Source organism: Lissotriton vulgaris, chromosome 4_1 (assembly GCF_964263255.1).
Source record: "Lissotriton vulgaris chromosome 4_1, aLisVul1.2, whole genome shotgun sequence".
Taxonomy (NCBI): Eukaryota; Metazoa; Chordata; class Amphibia; order Caudata; family Salamandridae; genus Lissotriton; species Lissotriton vulgaris.
The window spans coordinates 222755464-222774193 of NC_141691.1; the positions used below are offsets into that span (position 1 = coordinate 222755464).

The 18730-nt window shown below is 45.8% G+C and overlaps 1 protein-coding gene across 1 annotated transcript in view; it reads left to right on the plus strand.

Moving 5' to 3' along the window:
* The window catches only part of NKAP (NFKB activating protein), a 237436-nt gene that overhangs the window by 175508 nt on the left and 43198 nt on the right, over positions 1–18730 (plus strand). Inside the window, exon 7 of the mRNA XM_086918538.1 lies at positions 16619–16697. Within this exon, the coding sequence (XP_086774664.1) occupies positions 16619–16697 (79 nt within the window). The remainder of the gene's footprint in view (positions 1–16618; positions 16698–18730) is intronic.

The window sequence follows — 18730 nt, forward strand, 5'->3', positions numbered from 1 at the left end:
TGTTGTACGCCTTTCCGCCTATACCACTTCTGCCCAGAGTGCTGAAGAAGATCAGGCGCGACTGGGCCCAAGTCATCCTTGTGGCTTCGGACTGGGCATGGAGGTTCTAGTATCCCGAGCTACTCAGCATGTCTGTCGATCCCCCGATTCGTCTGCCCCTTCGGGAGGACCTTCTGTCGCAGCAGCAGGGGACGGTCCTCCACCCTAACCTGTCCAGTCTCCACTTACATGGGTGGAGATTGAGCGGCAGCAGTTGAGGCCATTTGACTTGCCTCCTGAAGTCTGCAATGTCATTCTGGCAGCCAGGCGTCCCTCCACAAAATCAGTATACTCCTGCAGGTGGAACAAATCTGTGGCATGGTGCACAGCAAAGGTTGGGGATCCCCTTTCTTCCCCTCTTTCAGAGGTTCTACTCTTTCTTCTTTCTCTTGCCCAGCAGGGCTCTGCTCTGGGCACTCTAAAGGGCTACCTTTCCGCCATTTCCGCCTTCTTGAGGCTCCCTGATCAGCACTCTTTGTTCAAGTCCCCAGTTGTAAATAGGTTTTTGAAGGGCATCACTCATATGTTTCCTCCAGTTCCTTTTGTCATGCCTCAGTGGGACTTGAACCTTGTTCTAACTTTTCTGATGTGTGCTCCCTTTGAGCCACTTCATAACTGTCCTCTTCGCCTCCTTACTCTGAAGACTGCTTTCCTGGCTGCCATCACCTCTGCCAGGAGAGTGAGTGAGCTCCAGACCCTTTCTTCTAAGCCTCCTTTCCTTTCAGTCCATCCGGACAAAGTTGTGTTGCGGACGCAACCCTCTTTCCTGCCCAAGGTAGTCACAGCCTTCCACATCTGGCAGTCCATCACTTTGCCCACCTTCTTTCCGCCTCCGGATCCCTCGAAAGAGGAAGAGAGGCTCCACCATCTGGACCCAAAACGTGCGCTCTCCTATCTGGATCGCACACGCCTGTTCCGGTGGATGACCAACTGTTTGTTGGTTACGTGGGCGCTAAGAAGGGACGGGCGGTGCACAAACGAACCATTTCTCGATGGGTCGTCTTGTGCATCAAGGCTTGTTACTCTTTGCCTCGAAAGGAGCCTCCTGTGGGGCTTTGTTCTCATTCCACACAGTAAACACAAGAGAGAGTACCCCACTATCCACAGGGAACAGGGTACAATGACAATGTAGTCAGAAAGGGAATCCCTGGGTGTACACTGAGATCGATGTGTTTAGTTTACTGCATGGGTTCTAGCCACTCCTACAGACATTCCTACTAGGGGTGTTAACGGGAAAGTTTATAGTAAAATTAAAACATTAGATAAGTAGTTCCACACTAGAAGTAAACGTTCACAGTCTCTTTAATGTTTTGTAAAAATAAGATCTCTTATCACAGAAAAGTAAATTAAAAATCCAAAGTGCATCCCTTTGGACAAGTACAGCAAAATTTATCACAAGACAATTAAAAACAATTCATTGTACATAAAAAACATAGTATCACAGTTATCAGAATTATAAGACAAAGGAGAAGTTAACCAACGTAATTCCACACAAAACAACAATTGGATCCTTTTCACAAACCCCTTGTTGTGGCCTTGATATTTTTTGCCACTACTCATATAGATCCACTAGTCTTTTCTGTAATTCTGGTGGTACAGTAGACAGTATCAATAATTTATGGATATCTGCTACCTCCTTGACTTTGTGTGGATTCTAGCCACAGAAAATGCGTTGACGCGTTTCGGTGTTATTGTACTTGGTCTTGTAACACCTTCATCAGAACATGCCGTCTCTTTGGGGTCACCGGCTTCTACACTTATATTAATGAATTTCCTTTAGGTCTTGGAAGGTTCCCTGGGGACACAGTCATCAAGGTGCCTCTTGTATTTGACCTCTTTGGGTTTTGTATTGTGCCTTTAGGGAAATGGACTTTCTCATGGTGGAAGGATCTTTCTCTTGTTGTATATACAAGTAGACTGAAATTTTCCTCTCTTTTTGGGGTTGTTGTCAATTCAACAATAGCAGAATATCTCCATGTACCTAAAACGCTCTTCTGAACGGGCATATGTCAGTGTCGATTTCTTGACCCGCGAACTGGATATGTTCTGTTCATATGTTTAGCTGCACCTCTGCCGCGTTCTTCTCCTGGATTCCCTTTCTGACTACATTCTCATTCCACACAGGCCACGGCGGCTAATACTGCCCTGAGCCGGGGAGTCCCCTTGCAAGACATGTCAGGCGGCTACGTGGGCCTCGCTGCACACATTCGCAAGACACTACTGCCTGGACAGTCAAGTCTGGAAAGATGGCTTTTACGGCCGTTCCGTTCTCCAGGACTTTCTGGTGTGATCATTGGTTCGCAGACCCACCACCAGGGTTGATATTGCTGGGGTATCTATTCTAAGGTACGGAATCTAATACTAACCTGTTTCTTTCAGATGCATAAGTTACTTACCTTCGGTAACGATATATCTGTAAGAAACAGTAGTTAGTATTAGATTCCTTACCGCCCCACCCATCCTACCCGTTCTGCGAACCGATATCTAGGGTTAAGGTCATCCCCTTTCATGGCCCTAGTTCCATGGCACCAGTGTTGGTTTTTATCATGGCTCTGCGTTTCTGGTGCGGAAAAAGCTATGTATAAGAACTGACATCAGCGCGCGTGGGCAGCGTCTAAGTACTCCGGTGACGTCATCCCGGCGCCCCCGACGACTGACGCGGAGCCGGAGACAACGCCTAATGACGCGCATGGGTACTGCTACGCAAAGTTTCCAGATCCAGTCTGACGCCTCTGGGTATTCTAAGGTAAGGAACCTAATACTAACTACTGTTTCTTACAGATATATCGTTACCGAAGGTAAGTAACTTGTGCGTCACCTCACCAGAGATGGAATTGGACTCTTTATTGGTGTGCCACACTGAGGAAAGCGCCTCCTTTGCTGTGGTAGTATATTGGGCAGCAGAGGTGTAGAGTTGCATGCTGTGGGAACTAAGGGTAATATGGTTGCTGAAATATTGTAGCTTGGCACTTTAACTTCAGAGCATTTGCTACCTTTCTGTGAGGCCCTCACAGACACTTTGACTGCAGCATGGTCAAAGCTTGCGTCCATGGCAATGGTAAGTGACCACAGCCCGCTTTGAATGACCCAACCTTCTTGACTAATCACCGACCACTGGAACATCTTATAGCGCAGACTTTAGCAAGCAAAGTTAACCTGAATGCCTTCTGTACTGCCCCGCCTAATAGTGTTGAAGCACATGGATGTGCTTGGCAATGTATTCCTCTACACCATTTTGGCAATGCAATATCTAAATGCGGTATGCCTGTTGAGCAGCAAACTCGCCCTCTGGGATGTGGAGAGCGAACTCTTGCCTGCCCTCCCTAAGAAGTTTCGAAAATCCTTCTCACAAATAGTCCTTAATGTTTAGGATGTATCCAAATACATTATATGTGCCATACTGAACACCACAGACTGGGTAGGTAGGCACTAGTGTGGCGACTGGTCATCACGCCTGGATGTGTGCCACAGGTTTTTTCTTGGACATGGTGGAATCCACAGGCAAGCTACTCAAATTGTTTCTCGTACAGTCATCCATGGCCATTGAGCATGTATAGGTGGGCGGACGGGGGAGAGAATATGCTTTTACCTGCCCATCTGGCATGCAGGTACTTTGTACCAATGAGTTCTGAATGTTTTCCATTGTAATTAAGCTCTTCCCTTTTGATTAAATCTTCCACGTCCCTGTTGTTCTTTCTGTTTTTCACTTAAACCTCAGCAGAACATGCCCCCCTTTCCAAAGAGCTTCAGACATTGCTGGACAAAGGGGCAATAAGGACAGTTCTGGAGTGGGGGAGGAAGGGTGCTTCTTGGGGCCCAGAAAGGATGGTGGGATAAGACTGATTTTTCGACCTTCGTTTTTTTAACTCATTCCTTCTAAAGAAAGAGATCAATACGCTGACTGGCCCAGATCCTGGAAGTTTGATGGAGTCCTTGGACTTGCAGATGAATACATTCATTTAGCCATTCTATAGTCCCGCAGGCGGTTCCTCTGCCTCGTTGAGGGAAAGGAACACTTCATGTTCACTGTGCTACCCTTCAGCCTCACCTCAGCCTCCTGGGTATTTATGAAGGCGATTGTGGTGGTTGCAGCCCATCTTCCTAGATTTTGAGTGAAAATATACCCATACTTTAAAGACTGGCTGTTGAATACCAGCTCATCATAGTCTGTCGTGGACCACCTGCAGAAGACTGTCTTGTTCCTGTATCCCCTGGGGTTCTCCATCAACAAGCAGAAATTCCACCTTTTGTCATTGCAGAACATTCACTTTATAGGGGCCATTGTGGACATGGTGGTGTTCAAAGCCTTGGCACCGCATCAGTGAGTCCCTGGACATTCAGGATATGCCTGATGTTTCAGGCTCAGGCTTGTGGTCCAGCCAGATGGTGCTGAGGCTTTCTGGTATGTTGGCCTCATGCATTCTGATGCTCTATGCACTCTTGTCATGTGTAGGCTCTGCAGTGGAACCTCAGCTCTCAGTGGGTTCAGTAGTGGGGATATCTCTGACTTTGTCTGTTTGTCGTATGAGGCGGCTTGGGACCTTTTAATGGTAGATGAAAGATTCTAACCGGACTTAGGGAACGCCTTTCTTCCAGCGCCATCCAAAGCTCACAGTAATGACTAATGTGTCCATTCTATGCTAGAGAGGCCACCTGGACAAGGCTCCTGGTCTCCGTTGAAGCAGAGGCCCCACAACAATCTTTTGGAGCTGACTGACCTACGGCTGCTTCTCAAGGCCTTTCTACCTTTCCATCAAAGACATCCCTCTTCAGGTATTGTTTTTTATAACTTTATTTTCATTTCATTTACAATGGCAGGTAGAGCACCGTCAATGTGGACCAATTGTTATACCCACCACTGGATTTAAGCTAGCCTGTCTGATGAAGGGTGATACCCTGAAGCCGGTCCCAGGATGCTTGTTTCCGGTCCAGGGAGGACGTGGCTTGGCAATTCGGGCTGGACGGGTCCAAACCGGGGTGGTGTGATGAGCAAAACAATGATTAATTTAACCCAGATCCTTGTAACTGGGGGTGAATGTTTGCATTGGCCAGCATTCTGCCCATCAATTGTTTCTTTTGCACAAGTTCACAGCATCACAATTTTTACATCAGACGTCTCAACATATTAAAACAGTATTACAGATTTGTACCTTGGTAATCATTCTTATACAGCAGGTCTCCAATTCCTTATGAGTACCCTCCTGTACCCCTCCTTCTCTTGCACCTCCTCATATCATCATTCTACATGAGGTCTCACTTTTCAAGGTTGTCCGTTGTGGTTGAAAGTCCATACAGCCATGACTGATACCGTATCCTCTGGCTTCTCCTATAACCCTCTCCCATTGCTTCTATCTTGTTTGACAAATCTTAAGAGCAACCATGTCTCTTTGCACGTGTTTATAGTGCCATCTACTAAGGCTGTTGGTCTTTTCATGGCATGCACATTCCAGAACTTTGTCCACCATACTATTATTGTGGGAGCTCTGTGGTCTTCCACAGGTGTGCAGTGGTAATTATTGCTGCTAGAAGGAGGTGCTTCAGACGTTATCTTTTTGATGATATATGTGGGTAAATTCTGTTTTCTGTTCAATCCCCCAGAAGAAGTACCTTTGAATTGAACAGTAGGGTGATATTAGTCCTATTTGTTATCCACGTAAGCACCTCTTTCGAATAAGCTATTGTGATAAAACATAACCACCACATAATTATATAGGAACCTTTCTCCTAGCATCCTCTCCATCATGATACCAAACTGCCCACCATTGACTTCAGTCTAGCAGGTGTTCGATAAGACCTTGTTAGTAGCGTTTGAGTTTGCTGGGTGCTGGGAGCATATGGAAGACTTGGCTGCCCTTGCTCATACCTTCTGTCCTCTTTCATCAGAAATTTAAAATCCTAGGACCTCCTCCCATTTTTCTAGTGTAAGTGGATGTATGAGTTTGAGAGCTCAGTGTAAATTCTGACAAACAACACAAATGGTATGTAGTACTACAGCAAACAGGGTGTGTGAGTTCACGTGTGCTGTATTAAATGTGGTGGAAATTGATTCACTGCCCTTCAGGGAATTTCTTTGACTGTCCACCTTCTGGTAAGGTCCCCTAATGCCAAGGTGGTCATGCTCAGCAGAGGCCATCTAGCCTGTCTTGACATCTGGCCCAGAGGTGGCTCAAAATGTACTCACCCAGTGGGGCTAGTTTTGAAGAACTCTTTTCGCCACTTCTCAGAACACTCACTGTTGAGCGTTTTACACTTTAAAGTCTCTGACTCCTGGTTCTCTTCAACAGGCATTTCGCCTGCTGCTGGATTCAGCTCTCCTTTAAGAGACTCACCATCTGTGACTGCTATCCGGTGTCCTAAAGAAAGTCAGGAGGGATCCGGCTCAAATCATCCGGATATCCCTGGATTGGGTTCTGAGGGTCTGGTATTCTGACCTGTTGTATCTGAGCACCTACCCCCACGATCCTTCACTTCTTTTGGAGTACCAGTTTTCCCAATAGGGCAGGACTCTACACCAAAACCTCCTCCCGAAATGTGCAACCCTAAGGGACCCCTGACCAAGCACATACAAGACTGCCATTGCAGGCTGTGCGTCTTGGTGCAGACAAAAGTGACAACACGACATGTCCCACATCCCTGTGTGCCAAGACTCCCACCACTGCATGTGATACTTGTAATCCACACCTACAGCAGGCCTGACAGCCCTAAAGCAAGTTGCTTAGAAATACATGTGATGGCATATATGCATGAGCAGATATGCCCATGTGCAGGTCAGCTCCATTAGTGCTAGTACAAGTGACCAGTAAAGCCATTTTAGAACATGTGCTGGACCCAAGTGAAAATGAGTTCCCTAGATACAGGATGTCTTCATTGAAAATAGGGGTATTTGGTATCAAACATCTCGTATTGGCAAACCCACACTGATGCCAGTTTCAGATTTGCCAATACATGCACCCAGAGGGCACCTTAGAGGTGCCCCCTGAAAACCTACCAGTCTCTGGTGTCCTAGCTGACTGGTTTCTGCCAGCCTGCCACCTGAGATGCTGCTCTGACCTCCTAGGGGAAGAGCCTTTTGCTTTCAGGAGAACAGAAAAAAAGCCTGTACGGGAAAGGGGTGTAACACCCCTCCCACAGGGTAACCTGCTCATTATCCTCCTTGGGCTGCCAAGCTTCAAAGAAGCTGCTGCTTTTGGAATGCAAATCTGGCTCCACTCAGAGGAGATTACGCCGCACCCTCTGTCCAGAGCTCTCGTGGCACCTGGACAGGTGGCAAAATTCGCTAGTCGGGTAGGCGTGCCACCTCCAGACTAGTAACACCCCTAAGGTGGGTTACTGTGAGGTGGAAACGATTTTTCAGAAGTAACCATCTTTGAGATGGCCTACTTAGGAATTCTGGAACAAGGCTATACCCACTTCCCAAGTGGTCATATAGGGGCGTAGTGACCCCAAGGGTCAGTAGCTCATTCGCTACTACCCTACACTACCCTAAACCCCTTAAATTCAGTATTTTTGGGAGTCGCTGCCACCAGAGAAGCAGATCCTGATGACCTAAGAAGAGAGAGGACATTGAAGAGCTGCACAAGCAGAGAAGAGAAGAAGCAGCTGACCTGGTACCGATCCTGCCGGCCTGTCTGCATCCCTTGTCGAAAATTGTGCCAAAATCGACTTGTCCTGCATTTGGGACTCTGGAAACTTGGGAGCACTGCCTGCCTTAGAAAAAAGACCTCCTGTGAATAGCGGACCTGTTCCAAAGAACTCCAAAGGAGAAGATTCAGAGGCCTCTGTAACCGCTTAAGCCCGACACCAGAAGCCACAACTGCACCCGTTGCCTCTAGTCCAAGTTGAAGAGGACCACCGGCGCCTACAAGGTTCCCCAGCCCTCCAGAGCTAGAGTCCATTGTGGTCACGCCCCTCGCAGACTGCTCATGTCGTCTGCAACTTTTGCACACAGGCCTCCTCAACAGGGACTGTTCCTGGTGGTGGAGAAGAGAACCCAATGTGTCCCATTGCAAGTCATGAACCCCCATCTTGGTTCAACCTGACTGGCTTCCTAGGCAGAACCTGCACCTTCTTTTTACAGAGACCGATCCCCATCCCGACACTGATTTGCACCCAGCTGCTTGCATGCCGCTGGTGGTGTACTGCATGTGCTGCCTTGGACCTTGCCCAACACACCCCTTACCTCCGGTATATTTGTCCTGTAAGTCCATGTACTGTACCTGTTTGCAGAACTTGTTCTTCCTTCCATAGGATAACAATACAGAATCATAAATTGCAGTGTCCATTTTTTAAAGTGAAAATAATTTATCTTCGAAAACATACTTACCTGAATGATTTTTCGCTGATGCTAACACATATATATATATATAGATACTTGCTATTTTTATAAATTGGTGTGCCTCTCCTTCTTGAGTTGTAAAGTCATTTATTTTTTATTGTGTGTATTTGCAAATGCCTTGCACTCCTCTGCGTTAAGCCTAAGATGCTCGACCACACTATACCCTAATAGAACACTTTGGGATTAGATAGTAAGCCCCTGTCCTCTCCTCTCAACAGGGAATCCCTGTTCTCTTTACACTGTAGATCACCTCACGGCAAAGCCTTGAAAGATAATTTAATACAGGAATATCTCTTGCTATCAGAGATGGGAATGTGGTCCACTGAGTAGGCACATGGTCTAGAAGCTGAGCTGCCGACTTTGGTCCTTTAATCTCTGTTCCTTAAATTACAATTGTGTGAAGTGTAATACAATTGTAAATATCTGAAATTTGATTGTGTCATTTTAATTTGTAGATCCCGACTTGATATACTCAATCCTGTATCCTCTCTCAAACCCTCCGTTGATATGTCTCGCACTGTTGCGCCCAGTCAGGGCATGCACTACCAATTCATACAGTGGTACATGCGTATACAGACGGAATTTTAGCCCTTTGTCTATCTCTTCCTGTAATCCACGTATGGACTCACCAGCATACCCAAATATCTTTAAAAAACATAGCTGTCTAATACATCATATTCGCCACATATTTTTATGTTCAGATCAAGAAACAATTCCCAGTCTCAGGAAGAATCGGGCTCTAGATGGTATGCAGGGCCTATAACTGAGATTTGCACCTTATGGCAAGTTTAGTCCTACATCCATTTGCTGCTCTTTTCTTTGTATTCCTTACTACTTCATTACTGTCATTACGGAGTATTTTTTGCTGATTACTCAAGTGAATGTCTTCAAATGGACCACTTTAAAGTAGCAACAATCAGTCATTGGGTGCTATTATGAAGGTTTACTCAAACGATGCACAGAACCCTATAAAGGATGACACATTCACCTTCTTGATTTGTCTGCTTTAGTAAAATCTAAAATACGCCTTCAGAATGGTCTTGAAATGGATGATGGTAAGGAACATAACATACTGCGACTGTTCCAACCGCTATATAAATATTTGACAGCACGCTGTATCCTTCCAGGCATACCTGCTTGCTACATCAGAGTACTTCCTTATTACTTCAGTACTGTAGTTCTATTTGATTTTCTCTTCAGTTATAAACCTAACTGATATCCTGCACTTAATAATCCGAGTATAGCAAATTTTCTCCCTCCTCTACTTGTTGTAATGTATTGTGATGTCTCCTCGATGACAAAGGGGATGTACTTTTTAAGTCTGCTACAGACAATTATGGCTGTCTGACAAAGCTAATGTTATAGCAAAAAAAGTGTCTGCATATGATTGCTTAGCAGTTGGTAGTTAGTCAATACAGTGCTTCTGTGCAGTGAATGAATATGAAATTGACATGTACTTCCCTGTGGATGAATTGTTATGAACCCACTAGTGCTTTGACCACCCCAGTAGCAGCAAACACCTGGCATGAGCACCAGCTGCAAGCCAGTAGATTTAACACTCTAACATTCTCCTGAGGCGGAAAGCCGGGAGCGCTGCTAATTGTATTTTTAAAATTTGTGTATTTTTGTGATTTTACCTACCTGCACTAAAGCTTGGATTCCAGCCTGACACTTGACCCCCAGACAGCCGATCTTGACGCTGTCACGGGGAATCCTCCCTCGCTGCCGCCATCAACAGCGAGCGAGCTAGCTCCGCCCACTTCGCCTGCCACGCCCCCTTCTCCCTGGCTAAAAGGGCGCGCTGATCACTAGCGCGTCCACTCTAACATTCTCCTGAGGCGGAAAGCCGGGAGCGCTGCTAATTGTATTTTTAAAATTTGTGTATTTTTGTGATTTTACCTACCTGCACTAAAGCTTGGATTCCAGCCTGACTCTTGACCCCCAGACAGCCGATCTTGACGCTGTCACGGGGAATCCTCCCTCGCTGCCGCCATCAACAGCAAGCGAGCTAGCTCCGCCCACTTCGCCGGCCACGCCCCCTTCTCCCAGGATAAAAGGGCGCGCTGATCACTAGCGCGTCCACTCTAACATTCTCCTGAGGCGGAAAGCCGGGAGCGCTGCTAATTGTATTTTTAAAATTTGTATTTTTGTGATTTTACCTACCTGCACTAAAGCTTGGATTCCAGCCTGACTCTTGACCCCCAGACAGCCGATCTTGACGCTGTCACGGGGAATCCTCCCTCGCTGCCGCCATCAACAGCGAGCGAGCTAGCTCCGCCCACTTCGCCGGCCACGCCCCCTTTCTTTTCTCCTCTCCCTCTAAACGCCCCTATAAAACGATGTGTATGGGCCGGAAGCGCAGCGGACGGGCGCAGCGGGCGCGACGATTGCGCGTCGAAGGCGCGCCTAAGGCATGCCCATCTGCGCCCGTCCGCGGCTGTCCGGGGCTAGGGGCACGTCACTCTGCCCATTTTATTACCTATTCCCCCGCCCAACTCCGCTTCCTCCAGGGCCCATGGCCTTTACCAGCCACTACCTGTTCCCGCATTTCTTCTCTCGGCCTGTCTCCTGCTCCTTCTCCCGCTATCCCTCCCCTTCAACACATTCCCCCTCACCCCTCCGGAGGTGATGTTAACCCTGGAACCTCTAAAACCCTCTCAGTATACTATTTAAACACCCGGTCTGCAGTAGCCCACTCGCATGAACTATCGGTGCTGCTGGACCTTCATGCACCAGATCTTCTTTTTTTAACAGAAACATGGTTTGGCGACGACTCCCTCCCCGTTCTATTGGCCACTCTCCCAGCCCCATATTACGCTTTACGCGCGGATCGCCATAATGGTAGAGCTGGGGGTGGCGTTGCGGTCATCGCTCGAACTGACCTCCCCTTTCAAACTCTTTCTTTGCCAGATATTGCCACTACGGAGTACCTGGCTATCCGTACCACTTCTATTACACCCCCCCTCACTTGCATACTTACCTATCGTCCCCCTCAATCCCCTTTATTGTTTCTCCCCGATTTTCTGGAAGTTTTGGCCACAATCACAGTTAACAACTCCTCCATTTTGCTCTTGAGTGATTTTAATTTTTGGCCCTCAGACCCCGCAGAATGCCCATCCTCAAAAGAATTTTCAGACACCCTTCAATCTCTTAACTTTATATCTCATATTCACTCTCCTACCCATGTCAAGGGTCATATCCTAGACCAGATTTGGTCCTTGAACTGTCCCGTAGAATCCCTATCCATCTCACCTTGTACGTGGTCAGACCATCATTTGATTTCATTTGCCCTTCCCACACACCCTCCGGTCAAGCCCCCACTTCCTAAGAATATCTGGGTCCGCGCTTGGGGGCGAGTAGACCCTGAAAATGTATCCACCCTACTCACCACCTCCCTACAAGGTCTATCCACCCTTTCCCAGGTCACGGCCATTGAACAGTGGCTCTCCTCAGGCTGCGACTCTATTGCCCCTCTGAAACGGGTCACCTCAAAGCGGGAGAAGGATGCCAACCTGTGGTTTAATGAAGATCTTAAGGCTACCAAACTAGCGGTACGTCGAGCGGAGCGGGCCTGGAGGAGAAACTACTGCCCCTCACTGCGATTGGAGTTCATTAACATCCTGACTCAATATAAAAAGGTTATCTTGGCGGCTAAACCAACCTATTTTTCTTCAAAAATCCTCGCAGCTGAGAACCAATCGAGGGAAATCTTCTCGATTGTACACAACCTGGCATTCTACGACAGAACCACTCTGAAGCCCACCCCTTCCCAGGAACTTTGTCACTCCCTAAACAATTTCTTCATTCAGAAAATAGTCACCATTAAAGCCAATATCCCTCTCCCCTCTCCTACTTTTGTGGATCCTCAGTGTCCTCCCCCCAAGGGACAACTCACTACCCTCCCTTCCTTGACCAAGGAATCCCTGACTTCAATAATTCCCCTTGTCAAATCCGGCTCCCCGTTAAATCCCTGCCCTGCCCACATTCTCCGTCACATCTTTACTACTTGTCCAGACCCCCCCTTCACCTCCTCAATAGTTCTCTCTCCCAGGGCGTGGTACCTAATCCACTCAAAACAGCAGTCATTGTTCCCATCCTGAAGAAGCCGGGCGCAGACCCCTCAGTCCCCGCCAATTTTCGCCCCATCTCTCAACTGCCTTTCCTGGCGAAAGTGCTCGAGCGCCATGTCACCTGCGCTCTGAGCTCTTTTGTGGAGAAGTACGGGGTTCTTGCCCCCCGCCAGGCCGGGTTCCGCCCCGCACACTCTACGGAGTCCGTAGTCCTCTCGGTCCTCGACAACCTCAGGGAGGGAATGGACACTAACCAGCATCAGGCCTTGGTTCTCCTCGATCTCTCAGCCGCCTTTGACACGGTTGATCATACCATCTTGCTTTCCCGTGTCAGGGCGGCGGGGATCGGGGGCACCGCGCTGGTATGGTTATCCTCCTTCCTGAGGGACCGCACCCAGGCAGTTCGCCTGGGTGATTTTTCTGCGGACTTTCGGAAAGTTCAGTGCGGGGTCCCCCAAGGCTCCTCCCTTTCACCTCTTTTGTTTAATCTTTACATCGCCCCTCTTATTTTCTCACTGCAGCAAATGGAGGTCACCGTATTTAATTATGCGGATGACCTCCAACTTGTCTTTAATCTGTCTTCTTCCCCTGCCTCTGTTCTTAACTTCCAATCTATCATGATTCATATCCAGGACTGGATGAACCACAACCATCTGAAACTCAACCCAGACAAGACTGAGCTGGTGTTGACGGGTGGTTCATCCATCCCCTGGTCTTCCTTGTTTTGGCCCCCTTCCCTAGGCTCCCCACCTGTCCCCTCTACCTCAGTAAAAACATTAGGTATTAATCTCAATTCTCAACTCACCCTTCACTCCCAGGTTAGTTCTGTGGTTTCTTCTTCCTTTCTTTCACTGCGCACTATACGCAAGGTGTCCCGTTTTTTTTCTTTTTACGCTCTGAAATTGATCACCCTGGCAATGGTCATCTCCCGCCTGGATTACCGCAACGCCTTATATGCAAGTATACCTGCATATAGCTTAAGGCGTTTGCAGCAGATCCAAAACCAGGCGGCGCGCCTGGTGTCTAAACTACCAAAGTCTCACCACATCACTCCCCTCCTCAAGTCCCTACATTGGCTCCCTGTCTGTGCGCGTGTCCAGTTTAAGCTTGCTTCCATCACCTTCCAAGCACGACTGGGCATGGCACCGGCTTTTATCTCATCTGAGATCATCCCCTACGTTCCCTCCAGGGAACTGCGTTCATCCACTCAATCCCTTCTAACAGTCCCGCGGTTCCGGAGGAAGAAATGGGGAGGATCGAAATTTGCGACCCTTGCTCCACTCTTCTGGAACTCCCTGCCTCTTGAGCTTAGATCCTTAACTCTTTATCCGCAATTCCGGAAACCGCTCAAAGCTCATTTGTTCACTAAATCTTTTAATTAGTTCATTAGCAGTTTTGTTTCCTTTAACTCAGCTTCGGCTTCCCTCGCCCAGATATCTGTTAGTTGCAGCGCCATGAAACCGCTGGTGAACGTGCGCTTTATAAATAATTTTAAATTCAAATTCAATTCAAATTCAATTCCTAATAGTTAGGTAGAGAATTACCCTCACTTAAGAGGACTGCTCCATCAGAACCTAATAACACAGTTGCATGAGTGTTCTTGCATAGAGGAATCCCTTCTTTGTAGCTGTCAAGCACAGTGAAGTTCATTGTTAAATTATCTTGAATTAATGTTTTAAAAAAGTATAGGAATCATGTGGTGCTTTTTTGTAGGGATTTGTCTCCCCATTGTAGAGATGCCTTGTTAAGTTATGCATTTTTATCAATGTAAAAAGAATTAGCATGTTCAAAAAGGGCCAGTTCTGGCATATGTTTATTGAGGAAGAGAAAATGTTTTGCTTCCTCGGTTATATTGCCCCAATACATTTCCTAAGCTATCAATACAGCTTTCTTTTATTGGTTTGATACAAAGAAGCTTATATTCAGTTTTTTTCTTTGGAAGGCCATGCTTCCTCCCTTGGGTTTCTGTGCTGTGATTCACTTGTTTAGTGTTTTTTGAGCTGAATATTGAACTATGAGGTAATGAGTTTTTCTATTCTAGAATCTTTCAAAAAATGCTTCCGGTTGATCTAATAATGCCAATAAATGAGAAAACATGAACCATCATTGTGAGTGTCTGCTGTACAGGATCCTAGAGTGCAGCTTTTTCTTAATAGCATTTGATTACCAAACTCTGATAATGGTGGATGGCAGGTGGTTTATCTTTTTGTACTGCTCACAGTCAGAAGAACAGTTTTGTTATTTCTTTCATGGCCTTATGTCCTTAAAGTAATAGCAAAATGGTTTTGTAAAGTAAATCAGTGCCTATCTTAATCCATAGTTTCACCAGGTGATATGTTGCAGACAAAAACGTATTAATTATTGTTGCTATTTAAGCTCTGTTTGACCATCTGTGAGGGATGAGTGTGAGCTAAGCTCCAGCTCTTCTTTGATCTAATCATCAAAAGTCTTTTATTTCGGTTTTACAGTACCATAAAAGAAGTAAGCACATTAATCTTATATGACAATAAACAGGATAAAAATGTACTATAAAATACTCCCTATACAGACTCTTGGAATTTTAAAACGGATGTACATCCACAATTAACTTAGAACAAAAATACGAATACATAAAAGATGCAAGCTAGATACATTTCAGTATTTGAGTGCTTTGTCCTATCAAAAGCAAAGCTAAAGTGCTAGTGCCAATGTAACTTTGTTTTTACATCAATTTTACAAATATACAACCCAACTACACAACAACTTCCATTTTAAAACCCATGCCCCAAACTACTGGTAGAAGAATAAGTTTAAAATAGTTTGAAAACCAATTATTTACAAATCCAAAGTGCTAGTGCAAAACACATGCCCGATTGGTCTGATCGTTTAGATCTCGATATATTTAATTTGCACCAAACGGATGAGTAGATAGAGCCCTCCTTCTTATCTCCCAAAACTGACCCAGAAATGTTGCTGTTGCACAAGCATAAAGTGGTCTCACATCATACTTTAAAATGCATAGGGCATCTTTATGGCCATGTGTCCCGAGTTGTCGACATACCGGAGTTAGCCAATTCCTTCTAGGTCTGGCATAGGCAGCACAGGCAAAGAATACATGACCTGTTGTTTCATTAGGGCGTAAACCGGAGGGACAGCTCTTATGCTGTGATGTATTTGTCAGCCAAGTATTAGTAAAGGCATTAATAGGTAAGCAGCCGTATCTAAACTGAGTATACAATTTTCTGTCTGCCTGCACTTTTATGAAATCAAGATATTTTTCTAGCCGGCGGACAGATTTAATATCAGTGAACACATCAGTTAAGGAGCCATGGCGTATTTTCAAGAAATTTGTCTGTTCTACCCATGCCCAAAACTGAGATTTTAGTGTGTCCCTGGAGTATATGGGCGGATGACCTTCTAGCTCCTTAGGCACACCTATGTCTGCCCGGATGGCGTTTATGTATTTAAACCACCCGATTTTATGATTTATGTCCAAGGCTGAAACTTCTGTATAAGCGGCAGCATAGGACTTCAGTTCGGGGGTTGTAACCAATCTATGCCAGAAGAGCAATGGACGCAAGCTCGCCTGGTCATTGATACTCATATCAAGTTTCAAAGGAAGGAGGGGAGTGCTCTGTGGAAGTGATACCAGGTTCCTAAGGAACTTGTTTTCTATTGAGAGGATGTTGACATTTGTAGTGCCACATAATTCTGTCCCATAGAGCACACTACTCACTACCTTGCAGCTATACAACTTAAGTACGGGGCTACAGGCCTGGTGTAGGAAAGGCAGTGCTCCCGTCGCAAGGCCCCAGTTAACTGGGAAAATTTCAAGGACGCCCTCTAGTTGTTTCTTCCATACCCTTCTCTTGGACAGCTTGATTCCCAGGTAATCAAAGGAACTCACTCATTCAAGCGGAACATTATCAAGGACTAAGTTACCTTTAAAGGATTTGTGGGGATTTAACATCATCAACTTTGCTTTAGTGGTGTTGATGACCAAACCCCTCTCATCACAAAAAGTCTTAAAACAATTTAGAAGTTTTTGTAGGCCCATGGGAATTTTAGACACCAGGAGGATATCCACGACTATCTAATCACTTAGCTTGTGATCCCACACCGCAGTTTAATGTTGCAAAAAAGTGCATTTCGAATGTTCAAGATATGATTGGTATAGTATTTTTTTTTGCTGCAGGAATTAATACGGAAGTAGAAGACGTTGTTGGACCGGAAGCACCAATCATACACCAGTCTCAAGAGGATAAGCCTTTGGAGTAAGTAGCATTTATAATTTAATCCAAGTAATTTAAGTCATAACCTTTTACTTTCACGACAGATTGTATTTTTAGTATTTTTGTTTCTGAATCAGTGGCACCTTCCTTTGCTTCTAACTACTCCGCCCAAAGAAAACATCAGGTAAGTAGATATGCTTTTCACAGGATCTAATTTTTGTTATCAGTTCTTTGTGGACATATCTTCTCCAAGGCTTGGACAATCAACAGCTGCCTTGCTGGCTACTCTATTGTTGTCACTAGTGAGGTTTTGTCAAGGCCCAACATGGGGCTCTGTGCTGATATTCATCCACGGTCTAGTGTTGGGTGCTGTGTACGGTGCTGGGAAGGCTTAGCACACTGCAGTTGGTCCAGAAATATTGCTTCAGCCATTGTCTCATGCGGTGCGTACCCACTGCTACCTGTTCTCCCTGCTCTCAAACCCTTCCACACATGCTTTACTTCCTCTCCATCTCCTTGCCCCCAAAATAGAGCTAAAGAGTGCTTAAGTGGGAAACCTAATACACAGAGTACATGTTACCATTGCAGGTGGATGATTCTGGTCTATCTCAGACTCAAAAATTCTGTGTGCTCCCCGAAGCAGAAAGCATATAGAGTCACTGTTATCCCTAGCATGTGCATGCAAAATTCCTCCAATTTGGCTAGGCAATTTTGAGACAATCCCTGCTTCTCCATTGAAAAGGGGTAATACAGTTGGCAACAATCCTTCTGTCCCATTTGTCAGTCTATTTGTTTGACTTATTTTGCATGGCCTGTTCCTGTTCAGCAGCGGCCATGACTTAAAAAAGGAATTGAAATAATACAGTTTGCTTGACAACCTCAATGTAGAAGTGGCCTGTTCCTTTCTGTAGGCCAATGCATATTCTTTTCTTTCAAGCTGCCAAATATGCTAATGAAAGATTTTCTTGCGTAATCGCCCAGCAGTTCCATGCTGGTATCAGGATGACCAGAGATAGTACTGAAGCAGTGCAATTGGTAAGATACTGGTTTAAGGGGCATGGCTGTGTTTGATTTGCACAAGTACCCTAGGCTGATCTTTTCCTTTCTGACTAATACTACTACTGATATGGAAGATCTGTTATTTAATGGCCAAAGGCTCTTGGTCTAATCCTCTAGCCTTCCTTTCAATATCGTAATGGTATTGTCAGGATATAACACACATGACACAAGAAAATTTCCTTTGATGGGTTTGTGCTTTGCCATCATCCGCTTCCTACTGACTCCCAATCGAATATGCAAAGAGTTAGGCAACCTAGATCCTCAACTTTGGTCATCTATTCATTTCCCAGGAATTTGCTTTAGGGCTATGTCCGAGCATGCACTGAAAAGGGCACCCAAAGAATATAATATTAAAGATAGAAAACCTTCCCGATAGTGTATGTATGTTTGCAATACATAGATCAGCATTTCAGCTCTTGCCTCCACCACTACAGACACTAAAGACTGTCTCACTTAACCTTATGCTGTCACATACATCCCACCCAGTTTTATCTAGCCTTATGTTATGACTAAGAGAGGGATTCTTGAAGGCCATGGTGCTGTTTTCTCTTCGATTTGAGAATCAACCGGTTTGTGTTTTTGACAAATAGTGTGTACTGTTCCCTTTTCTTCACCCGATGTGTCCATGACATGCAAGTCTTCTGAGTGCCTGGGGGGAAGGTTAATGTGGATAAAGAGGGCTACTTTTTGCTCAGCAAATTACTTCTGTTTTTTGTAAGACAGAGCCCCCCACATAAACAATTTGAAACTGAAGGTAACGTTCTAATTGCTTAAGGTATTTGTTGGACGCTGGCTTCAACAAGAGGAATATAGTGCAAAGGGTCTAGACAAACCCCGAAAGAATTACAGAGGCAGAAATGACACCCCAAATGCTCTCTTTTGTGGTAGTGTGGGCGAGCAGTTAGCCACATCAGAGGGTAGTGCTAAGCATTTATTAGTCAAGTCAAAGGCATTTGTAACGCGCACATATCACATCCAAAGAGTCTCATGGCGCTTGCAGACAGCTCTGACGAGAA